Raw genomic sequence first — 12,831 nt, forward strand, 5'->3', positions numbered from 1 at the left:
CCAGCGGATGACGATGCCCTTTGAAACTCCATCTCATCACTTGGTTTGTTTGTTTGGTTTTAATTTTTCCAAGACAGGGTTCCACTGTATTACCCTTGGCTGTCCTGGAACTTGCTCTGTAGGCCAGGCTGGCCTCAAACTCACACTCACAGAAATCCACCTGCCTTGGCCTCCCGAGTGTTGGGATTAAAGGAGTGTGCCACCACCTGGTCACTTAGTAAATCCTACAGAAGTGTCTATTCTTCATGTTTTGTTTTGTTTACTTTGTCGTGCTATTAATTTGTGGCCTGGGCATTCATACTGAAAACCTGAAACATGGAGAGGTGGTCTAAACCCTAACAGCCACCTTGCGTTACGGGCCTTTAATTACGGCAGCAGTTATGGGCAGTAAACGAGCCTCCAATTTGACGGCTGCTGTAACTCATGCGGTTCTCAATGGAAGACGGGATGGAAGGAGGCCATATAACACGAGTGTGTGCACAGGTTGACGCTAATGGGTATACTGGCAGTAGATGGTGATGGCCACTAGGTCCGTCCATTGCAGTGGAATCCAAGGAAAGTGCATAAAACCACAGGTGCATATAATTGGTGCGCTAACTCGTTTTCTCACGGTAGCACAGCAGCCGTCTTCAAGGAGATCTAATTGTCAGCATGGTTTCTCCACGTCTTTCCTGTTAGCACAGTGCTAAGGAGATGTAAACAGGCACTAAGACCTGCACGGGTTTTCTCTGTGCCACTTTCTCATTTCAGGTTCATGGGACGCTAAGTGTTTATGAGGGAGAAGCTTCTTTGGACCTCAGCATGCTCATTAGTGCACAAGGCAATCAGCCCCTAAAGAGTAATTTAGCGACATGATAATCAGAATCAGATTTCCAAAAGCAGCTAACTTGTTAGGACCTAGAAGTTTGGGATCTTCGTGTGTGTGAGGGGCCCTACAGACAAAACCATTTCCTGTGAGTGGTATCAGAGCCAGGAAAAGAAGCCCAAGACCTGACATTCCTGAAGAAGCAGAATCCACCTGTGGGGCAGGGCTGGGCTTTCAACTCCTTATTGGGCAATTTTAATTGTTAACTAGGAACACTCTAGAACGAGCTGAGAGGAGAGGCTCAGTGAGGGCTGTCTAGGTCAAGCTGGCCTGTGGATATGCTGTGGGGGATTATCTTGAATATGCTAATGAAGTGGGAAGACTCAATCACTGTGCACGTCACCATTTCCACAGTGGGAGATCCTGAACTATGTGAGTGGAGAAAGTGAGTTGAGCACAAGCGTGTGTGCACTCATTCCCTCTCCGCTCCTGTCTGTGCACGTGGCATGTACGCACCCATTCTCTCTTCTCTCCTGTCTGTGCACGTGGCATGTTCTCACTCATTCCCTCTCCGCTCCTGTCTGTGCACGTGGCATGTGTGCACTCATTCTCTCTCCACTCCTGTCTGTGCACGTGGCATGTATGCACCCATTCTCTCTTCTCTCCTGTCTGTGCACGTGGCATGTGTGCACCCATCCTCTCTCAGCTCCTGTCTGTGCACGTGGCATGTGTGCACCCATTCTCTCTCCGCTCCTGTCTGTGCACGTGGCATGCACGCACTCATTCTCTCCCCGCTCCTGTCTGTGCACGTGGCATGTACGCACTCATTCCCTCTCCACTCCTGTCTGTGCACGTGGCATGTACGCACTCATTCCCTCTCCACTCCTGTCTGTGCACGTGGCATGTACGCACCCATTCTCTCTTCTCTCCTGTCTGTGCACGTGGCATGTACGCACTCATTCCCTCTCCACTCCTGTCTGTGCACGTGGCATGTACGCACTCATTCCCTCTCCACTCCTGTCTGTGCACATGGCATGCACGCACTCATTCTCTCTTCTCTCCTGTCTGTGCACGTGGCATGTGTGCACTCATTCTCTCTTCTCTCCTGTCTGTGCACGTGGCATGTTCACACTCATTCTCTCTTCTCTCCTGTCTGTGCATGTGGCATGTTCACACTCATTCTCTCTTCTCTCCTGTCTGTGCACGTGGCATGTACGCACTCATTCTCTCCCCGCTCCCGTCTGTGCACGTGGCATGTTCACACTCATTCTCTTCCCGCTCCCGTCTGTGCACGTGGCATGCACGCACCCATTCTCTCTATGCTCCTGTCTGTGCACGTGGCATGCACGCACCCATTCTCTCTCCTCTCCTGTCTGTGCACATGACCAGCTGCCTTCCCCCTGCCACAGTGACTCCACCACAGGTTCCAACTGTTGCCGAAACTGTGAGCTGACATAAACTTGCTCTCCCTTAAGTGACTTCCATCAGGGTGTTTTGTCACAGCAACAGGGACAAAACTGGGACAAAGTCTGGTCCCGCTTTCCCATCGGCCACCATATCTCTCTCCAAAGTCTTCTCACTCAGACAAATAAGGGGAATCAGAAGAAATGAAATCCAGATAGCTCCTTCATGGCATTCTCAAATGGGGGGAATCCACCAGATGGACCAGCAGGTACTAGGAAGGGTAAGGTATTAGCCTAACATCAACGGTTATTAAACTTGCTACAGGTTGTCTCCCCTATCAGTCCCCCTCAGCCACTCCCTCCGTGTGTACAGATGGTTGTAAACTAGTAATAACGAAGGGTGTAGAACTCACTCTCCACTCTTCGGTGTTGCTGGCACCCTCACTTCTTACTGGGACCCTCAGGGGATGCCTTCCCTGTCCTTACCAAGCGACCTCTTCACCCACACTGACCTTCCCAGCCCTTGATGGTCATACCGGAAGGAAAGTATCCCTCACATGGTCTGCGGGACGTTTCCTGCCACTGGTCCCTGGTGTGTGCAGCTGACGCTCCGGAGCCTGAGCTACCTGAATCATGGAATGTGCTGAATCCATCCTCAAGTCTGGCCTCAGCATCTGCTTGTGCTCTCGACTGAACACATGGGCCCATGGCTGGTCAAGGGATGAGGCAGATCCAGGAGACGGCGCTCATGCTGACCTGGAACTCACGTGTAGACAGGGAGGCTCATGGACTCCACTCCCATCAGAACACACTCTCGACTCAGACAGGCTCTTAGACTCACGTAAACAACCCCATCTTGCTGGTGTCTGGGACATTTGCGCACCCGGATGTGGAACATCTTGGGCTTCTATGAGGTCTGTCACATGCCCGTGTTGTGTGTAGTTGGGCTCCGTATGTTTTCCACCACCAGATAATTAAATAGTTTCTTTCCAAACCCTGGGCCATCTCTGAATCACTGCGCTCTCATCCCAGCAAGCAAAGTGAGCAGTGGTGTTCATCCCTCCCTTCACCCAGGAAGTCTGTGGAGAACACCGATTCCAGACTCAAATAAATCGCTAGGGTGGTTTTAAAAAGAACTCTGCATATTTTCAAAGGTGCAGAGATAATGTAGGTCACAGCACATTTGGATGTCGATGTGGCTTGTCTGTATATCTTGGTAAAAATAAAGCATGTATTCAGTTATTTAGCTAGTTGTATACAGTTGAGTCTGGAGTGTCTGCCAGTGCTGTCTTGTGACTATACACAGGACTATTCTATGCACACTCATTTTAACGTCACTGCTGCAGCTACAACAGACACCAGCTATCAATTAGGTTAATGTTTTATTTACTTTATATATCAAGGAAAAAGCCATTTGGTTAAACTTATCTACTAAATCTCAATTACAGTATCATAGGATACCAGCTAATATCTTTTGGGATAAAATCTGGAATAAATCAGTTCCGTTAATAATCTTGGTAGGTTTAAGATCAAATAACCCTTTGTTCTCAAATTTAAATACTTCATATTTTTAGTGTGTTTAGGAGCCAATAACAGGAAAGTACAGCATGCTCTAAGACAATGGGGTTCTCCTTGCTCTAAAGCAAAGAAGGAAGCCTGGAAGAAGGTTAGTGACCTTCACAGAGCAGTCCCCTCTTGACTGTGGAGCCTGCGGTAGTTCTGGGAGGTGGCTCTGAGTGGCTTTTACAGTCACATTGAGCTCATTAGGAACTTTGCTGTCTTCTTTCTGGTTACTTCCCTGCTTGGCAACAAAAATAATCAGAATGGCAGCAAAAAATGAAAGAACAATATGTCATATTATTATTTTAGCAGGAACTAGGTATTGCCATAAACAATCTTTCTAGGCAAGGAAACTTTCACTTTATTGTCTAACTTTTCAAATTTATAGATTAAAACCAAAAATTTTACAGATTTATCATATAATATCTGGTGTTTTGATGTATGTGAACTAAATTTTATTAAAATAAATAAGTTTTAAATATCTTTATGGAAAATATATAATTTATAAATATTAAAGAAAATTTTAATAGGCTTCTAAAATAATTTTATGTTCTATTTTTAATATTTTCTTGATTACTAACTGCTTAAGATCTAGAATACGGATGCTCTCTGCATTCATTCATTCATTCACTAAGTACTTACTGACTGTCATGTTGGACTAAGAACTGTGAGAGGCAGCAGAGACAGAACCATGAAGGAAATACACAAAAATGCCCGCTGTGGAGTTCACATCCTGGTCAATATGCCAGGGTTTCAATGGATCCCCAAATCCCACACGTGGGAAATTTGTCATCAATGCAGCGGTGTTGAGAAGCCGCACTTTGGGACATGGACAGTCATGAACTGACTTTGTTCAGGAATGGATGGACCTATGGCTTCCTGAAAGGGAGGCAAGGTTATGGAGCGGCTCTCTGCACTGTGCGCCCTCTCACCCCATGAGGACCTCTGACTTGTTGTGATAAGGAAGAAGCCCACCACACACACACCACACTGCACACAGACACATGTGAACACAACACATAGGCACACACATCACACCACACTGCACACACACACAGGCACACACACCACACTGCACATATACACACACATCACACCACACATACACACACCACACCACACATACACACACACCACACTGCACATACACACCATACACACACACACACACACATAGGCACACATACCACACCACATCTCACACACACACATCATACCACACACACATAGGCACACACACACACACACACACACACACCCCAGATGTTGAACAGATGTCAGTAATACCCTTGGGTTTCTCAACCTCTGCAGCATAAGTTAAGTAAACCTCTATTGCTTAGAAATGACAGTTTTAGGCGTTTTGTTACAGAGACAGAAAACAAACTAAGTCTTCAATCAAGATGCTTGCTTCTGTTAACTGACTGCTCTAGTTTAGGTTCCTTCCTACAGGGCCAGTCCTTACTTCTTGCTAGCACAGCCTCGTCTTGTGATCTGGGGCACCGCTGTGAGACTTTTCCGTAAGCATCTGCCTACTGTAACAACTCATTGCTTGCTCTCCTGGGGGAATTCTATCCCTGTGTTCAGGATCTTTCTTTGTCCTCTTTAGTGGTTTGTGTGATTCCATTCCGATATGACTCTATCGGGATCAAAGATCTCTGTGTCATTCTTTCCCTACGAGGATAAAATGGATCTTTGTGTAAACGGGGCTCTGAGAAGAGCAGCAAGCAATGTCATAGACTAATATTACAAATATGGTGTTTCTTATGGTTGCAGTAGCCTTTCCTAGTCATTCTCAAAACTTTCAGCAGAATTTAGAAATACAAACACCAGTTTTTTTAAGGAAGAAAAAAAAATCAACACTCCTGTGGTTTTGTTCTTCCTAAAGTCCTGGGGATTGAACCCAGGACCTTGAACATGCTAAGCAAGCACTATACCTCTGAGCTACGCCCCAGCCCACCTCATTTGTGGCTGTTGTTAAAAAAGGGTTTGTAGGAATGCAGGGGGCAAGCGGGAATTCTGAACTGCACCAAGGAGCCACGGTGGCCAAGATAAAAATGGACACCTGAGGCTCATTCATAAACTCATGGGAGTCAGACTGGGGTCACCTGGGGGGGGCATGTGGGTAAGAAGTACAGTTCTGAGATGGATCCCCCTCCTCCTCAGTTTATTCATCTGGAAAACAGTGTACAGGGCTGTGAGGTTGAGACGGATGAGCTCAGGTAAAGAGCTTGCAGTGTACAGTAAGAGCGGGGAAAATGTTAGTTATGACCTCAAGCACTTCGTTTTCGGCTCTTCTTTGTTTTAGGCTCTTTTTTCTTTTCCTTTTCTTCCCCAAGCCCCGAGACAGGGTTTCTCTGTGCAGCCCTGGCTGTCCTGTATCTCACGCTGTGGATCAGGCTGGCCTCGAACTAAGGAAGTCTGCTTCCTGAGTACGATATTAGAGGCATGCGCCACCGCTGCCCCACTTCTTCATTTGTTTTATAGATAGACAAGACAACAAGGCCCTAAAATTTTGAAGTGCATAGTAAGTTAGAAGTAAGACCATTGCTTAAGTCAGGTGCTCCGATCCTCACCCAGGTATTCAGACCGGCTCCCCGTATCTGCGAGCTTAGCGAAGGAAAGACTCCTGTAAACCACACAGGGATGACTGAGTTGTTTAATCCTTCTACCTCTCCATAGCGAAGGACTCCAAGCCTCTCTGCCCCGGACCCGGCTCCACATTCAGACAGAGTTTAAATGCTAACAGCGCAACGGTTCCTGTCCTCACCTTAAACTTGTCGACTTCGGCCTTGGAACACGTGGCGTGGTACGACAGCACCTGGTGCGGAAGAGGACAGAGCGTCAGTAAGTAACCATGACTCCTTTCCCCCTAGCTTTTCCAATTGCCTTTCACTTTCAGGAGGGCCTCCCAAAAGCGTTGGATTGTGAGACAAATAATGTCTGTAAGGTTTGCTTATTAGCAACCAAATGAGTTTCTACTGGCGAATTTTTATTGTAGTAGTGTTACCTGGGGTGGGTTTGTACTTCCCTGAGTTCTTAGGAAAACTGAGTGCAATGGTATATGTCTACCCAGCACACAAATTAACTTATGTTGATACTATTAACAGTCGTTAAGTTTACAACATACATATTTGGCTGAATATCATATATTATAATATTCATTGATTCAATGGTTTTTCAATAAAATTCTGTTCTTTTGGTTCTGTTTTATTAAGGTAAACTAAATTTATTGTTATTGTAGATTGTCTTAGGTGTTTGCAACTCTTTTTTGTATATTAAGTCTTTAAAATAGGCTGTTAACCTAAAACTGAAACCAAAAACTGCAATTATAATCTCCGCCACTAGATGGTGATCAGCCAGGCTTTTAGCTTGTGGCTAAGGCCTGCTACCGCTTTCCTTAAATCCATTCCCCATTTCTTTTATTATTTAAGAGAAAAAAAAAAAACCTATCAATGATACTAAATTGCAGCTATTTGGACCAGTGAAGCAAATAATTATTATAGACTAAGGTTCTCCGCTCACTTAAAATTAGTTTCTTTTTTATATTTAATTGAGGTATAGGGTTTGTAGTATATTTTAGAACCAAGGTCTATTATATATATGCATACATATTCATAAACATTGTTTCCCAGTCTATAATGTAACAGTATGCTTTTGTTTACTTGTTTTTAAGAGGAGGGCTATCTTTACTGCCCTGAAGATTCTTCTCCCTCAGAATCTCAGCAGCTAAGACTTACAGGCGTGTGCATTGTGCCTGGTTATTCTTTTAATGAATTGAAGTTTTCAATTTTGATTTATCATACTTGTCATGCATCTTTTCTAAGAAGTGCTTGCTCACCTCTAAAGTTACTGACATGTATGTTTACACGCATGTGCACACACATACAACTTGTCCTGCCTTCCTGTCTTCCAGAAGTTTATTGCTTGTTTTTATGTCTATGATAAATCAAAACTAATTTTGTACATAGGGCAAGACAGAGACTTAAGGAAATAAATACTTTGGATATATTTTCAGGGCTATTAAATTTTCCTTATTTTATTTATTCTGACGAATAATATCATCAAGAAGCTTTTGGTTTGTGCCTTTAAATCTTATCTCCTATTCCATAACTCAGAACCGGAGGGTGGAGGAGGAATCGGGCTCAGAGTACTTTGGGTTTGTTTTGGTTTTCTGGGACAGAATCTCACATTATATTCTAGGCTCTCCTGGGATTCATGACCTAGCCTGGCTGATCTCTAACTTGTGAAGATCCTCCTGCCTCAGCCTCCAAGAGCTGGAACTCTGAGAGTTACCAATTTTGACTCCAAGAATCTTTCAACCACCTTCTCCTAAAAGGTCCAGTGCCACGGAGATGAACAGGAGGGAATTCTCATGCCTCGTTCTGCGGCATCCAGCCTTTATGGTAAATTGGGGAGATGGTAGCAAGTCCCTCTAGCAATCCCCAGAAAAGCAGTGGCAGAGGAGCAAGTTACTCAAGATAGAGAGAGCCCGAGTTTCCCCAGGGCTATTTCAGTGTTACTCCAGGCCCTTCTTGTTATTTAGTTCTAAAGGGCTTCAAGACTGTACTAAGGAGGATTTTTTTTTTCAGTGCTGTGTTGGTTTGAACATAGGCTCCTACGTTTATTGGTCTCCAGTTGGTGAACTGGTTTGGAAGGTTTAGGAGATGTGTCACTGGGGTGGGCTTTGAAGTTTCAAAAGCCCAAACCCTTCCCAGTTAGCTCTTTCTTTCTGCCTGGTGCCTGAGAGCTCTCAGCTACTGTGATAGCGCCAAGCCTGCCTGCCAGCTGCCATGCTACCCCCGTGATGGTCACAGACTCTAACCCTCCGGAACCGTAAACCCCTAAAAACTCTTTCTCTGTAAGCTGCCTTGGTCGTGATTTCTCTTCATGGCACTGGAAAAGTAACCATGGCAAGTGCTATGGGTTGGACCCAGGGCCTTGCGTGTGTTAGGGAAGAATGTGGGATACTCCGTGAATCTGGGAGTCCCCCCTGCACAGAGACCCTGTCCATCTTCTCTGTGTCGTTACCGCTTTTCATGCAGCCCTCGGGTGCACCTGGGAAGGGCGAGGCGGTTTCTCCCTCTGCTGATTTTCTGTGTTTGCTACATACACAGGGTGGAGCAATGAGCGTCAGTGGCTACCCTTCTCTGTGTGGCTCTCTGACTAGAGGTGGTCTTGCTACTCCCAGCTTCTTCTTACAAAGGCTGTGACCAAAAATGACAAACTCATTATTTAGATCCCTTTTAAACTTTAAATTCACACGTGAATGTGTGTGTGTGTGCATGTGTGTGTGTGTTATGTGTGTGTGTGTGTGTTACGTGTGTCCAGCTAAGGGAACTACTTGTGGGAGTCAGTTCTCCCTTTCCATAATAAAAACCTTGGGTATTGCCTTAGTTAGGGGTTTTATTGCTATGAAGAGACACCATGACCACAGTAGATCTTATAAAGAGAACTTTTAATTGGGGTGGCTCGCTTACACTTTTGGGGATTCAGTCTATTAGCATTATGACAGGGAGCATGGCGGTGTGCAGGCAGATGTGCAGGTGGCTGCATCTTGTATGCAGGCCACAGGAAGCCAGCTGAGACACTGAGCAGTATCCTGAGCATAGGAAACCTCAAAGCATGTCCCCCACAGAGACACTTCTTCCAAGAAGTCCATAACCACTTCAACAAAGCCACACCTCCTAATAGTGCTACTCCCTATGAGATTATGGGGCCAATGACATTCAAACTACCACAGGGATCGAACTCAGGCTATGGGGTTTGGCAGCAACGGCCTTGATGCCCTGAGCCATCTCACCAGGCCTGCCTCTCTGCTTTCAGAGTGTCTGCAGATACTGCTAATGTCATGGAGAAGAACTTCAACATCTGTGATCATGATCATCACCCACCTCCATCAGTCTCAAAGCTACCTTCACCACTGCACTGACACCTTGGCTCAAATTTCCAATCTTTTATTGACCAATCTGCCCACAGACGCTCAGATGCTCCCATGTGGCAGAACTAAACCCAGAGGCTCACACTTCCTTTTTTCTTTAAGGCTCCTCCCTGGGCTCCCCTGGCCGCACATTGTTTGAGTTCTCACCCTGTGTCTCTGGCTCTTCCGCTGCTTTTCTCCTTGCTTTCCTCTCCCACTCTAAGTGCAATAGTTTTCTATGACCGTTCTCTTTTCCGACCACGCGACGGCACTCCATCGCTTTCCATGGCTCGCCTGTTAAGTGCGAATCTGTCCTTGCACGTCCCACTCTTGTTCACATTGACCACCATGATGAGTTCCTGATGGGCTGACTCACTGGCAACTCAAATTTAACACGCCTCAAACACACATGTTGATTTTTTTCCACACATGCTAGAGAGAACAAGACTCTCCAACTCCGACTCACAAGACATCCGTGTCCATCTCATAAGACATCTCTGTTATCTGTGAACACATTATAGTAGATCGCAAACAGAGGTGTCCACAGAAGGAATTAACACTGATAAGTAACTAAGTGGGCCTAGTGTATCCCCACCATCCTTACAAGCTTAAGAAGGGAGGGAGAAAGAGTCAGAGTGATGTGGTGTGATGCTTGGTCAGTCAGCGAAGGTTAGGAGATGGGCCATAGCAATGAGGCTAGCTCTACAGGGCAGAAAGGCCAGAGACACAGACCGCTAACATCTCCAGTAGAACCAAGACCTTCCTACATCTCGACTTTAGCCTTGTAAAGTCTCTTGTAGACTTACAACCTCCAGAATTACAGCATAATAAATTTGTATTGTTTTAATTCACTGGATTGCAGTGAATTCATTAAGGCAGCAAAAGGAAACGAATATTCTGCACAAATCTTTTCTCCCAGAGACTTTCTTGGCTCCATAAGTAGCACCCTATCCAGCAATTTATTTAAACCAGAAACCTCAGGATTATCTTTGACTTTTTCCTCTGAACTCTTTTCCTAACACCAAATTCATCAGGAAAAATATGACATCTCCGCTCCTGTAACTCCATGTGTCCATCAGAGCTGCAGAGCTTGGATAAAGACTCTGGTCTCTGTGTCACCATCAGGTAGAGTAAGTTTGCACAAGTCAAAATCCGCTTGTCCCATCCTCCAGATGAAAACCCACCATCAGGTTCTCACCAATCCCAACGCTGCCTGCAGATTGCTTACAGTTTTTAGCTTAACAGGGTAATCCAGTCCTATGCAAGGACTCAGTAGGTCCTGTACAATTTGGTCATTGGCACCCTTCAAACTGCCCTTAATGTCACTTGTCCTCTTCTGTCTACTCCAATCCCACTGACCTCCTTTTGACTCTTTAAAACACCAAGTTCTTCTTCACCTGAGTGCTCCCTCTCATTTTACCCGGAAGGGATCAGCTTTTGAAATTAGGTTGATTGTCATGTCTACAGTGAGATCCTCTCCGATCACTTCAAGAAACCACTTCTCCCCATTTTGCATCCTTCGAGTTGAGGATGCTTTCTCCATCACTTATCTCAACTGCCTGTGTCCCCACCCCCACCCACTCAGAGCTCAGGCACCATTATTGTAGTTTGGCTCTGGAATGGCCCTCAAGAGCTAATTGTGAAAGGTTGCGTCCTTCGGGATGGGACCTGGTTAGCAGAAGCAGGCCACTGGTGGCATACTTTGGAAGGGTAGTAGTCTGTCCCTCGCGTCTCTCCTCTGTCTCCCTTTGCTTCTCAGGGGTCTTGAGTTGAGCAGCTTTGCACCAACTGTGCTCTCAGTCTTGTCTCAGGTCACGTGACCATGAAACCATGAGTCTTTGTTTTCCTCTGGTAATTTCTTATGGCAATAAAAGGCCGATTGACAAGACCATGGAATTAAAGATTAGCTCTAGTTTTGATCATTAACGCATACCCTGCACTTAGGATTAGGCTTGAAACTTCATTGTCACTTAGTGTATTTGGTGAGTTGACATTTCAAACAGAGGAACACTGAGAAGAAAAGACCGTCTATCGCCCATATTCCTCCTGGTTTCCCTTAGCAGCAGACTGAGTCCCTGATATTTCCTTGGTGAAATAATAACAGACACCACGAGCGAGCATGAACTGAGCAGTATGGGTAAGAGAGTCATAGCAAAGGCTGGTTAAAATTGTATTTCAGATCAGCAATGAATTCCTACACAGTTTGAGGTCTATTTATATTAAATGATTCATCATTAATCTGAAGCTCCGATCTACCGTCTACCCTGTATCACGTGGTAAAACGACTTCTCCCTGATCCAAGTCAATAAGGCTAAAAGAAATCTATAGACAAAGCTAAGTGGAATTCCAAGATACTCATTTTCTTTCTGTCATCCCCACACCTCCCAGGGACTTTTCCTTTGGGATGTTTAATCTGGATGTTTACCAAATGCTTTAAGGCTGGAATATTTTCCACAATGCTTCTGTTAGGAACCGAATTGTGTCTCTCACTTGGCCAAATTCACAGACTGAATCCCTCCCTCTCAGAACGTGACCATATTTGGAGACAGGATTGTGAGGGGGTAATTAAGGTTAAAATGAGGTCACACGAGTGTACCCCGTCTGCTGTGAGTGGTTTTGCTGGCAAGAAAATGACCTTAGGACGTAGGACACAAACAACACACAGAGTGAGGAGTGACCATGTAAGGACACGCCAAAAAGACAAGCACCCATGAGCCCAAGAGAAAGGTTACAAAAGAGACCAGACCACTGGTGTCTCTTGACTTGACCTTGAGACTCAAAAAATACAGAAAAATTAATTTCCAGTGTTTCAGCCATTCTGTCTGTGGTATTTTGTTACATTTCAAAGATCCTCAAAAATAAACAGAACTACATAACCTCATTAACCTACCATCTGTGGCAGAAACTGCAGGGAAAGAAAAGAAGCAATTCCTGATTACTTCTAGCCCAGTCAGTCTTCCAAAGAAAACCATGACTGTTTTATATATGCATAAAATTATATGGCACAGCTAATGACCAAAACTCAAGTCAATTTCTATAGTCAATAACTGAATTTAACAAAACATAAAAAGCACACACTTTCTTATTTTTGAGCATTCCTGGAGAAACAAAAGGACCCTTCTACAATTCCAGGCTGTATTAATTTT

At 45.1% G+C, this 12,831-nt stretch overlaps 1 protein-coding gene across 1 annotated transcript in view; it reads right to left on the reverse strand.

Moving 5' to 3' along the window:
• Positions 1–12,831, reverse strand: part of LOC121439071 (dual 3',5'-cyclic-AMP and -GMP phosphodiesterase 11A) — a 282,745-nt gene that overhangs the window by 105,576 nt on the left and 164,338 nt on the right. Inside the window, exon 10 of the mRNA XM_041639564.1 lies at positions 6,536–6,586. Within this exon, the coding sequence (XP_041495498.1) occupies positions 6,536–6,586 (51 nt within the window). The remainder of the gene's footprint in view (positions 1–6,535; positions 6,587–12,831) is intronic.

The sequence above is a fragment of the Microtus oregoni genome, unplaced genomic scaffold (genome assembly GCF_018167655.1).
Source record: "Microtus oregoni isolate MIOR12 unplaced genomic scaffold, Mior012 000060F_001, whole genome shotgun sequence".
NCBI lineage: Eukaryota > Metazoa > Chordata > Mammalia > Rodentia > Cricetidae > Microtus > Microtus oregoni.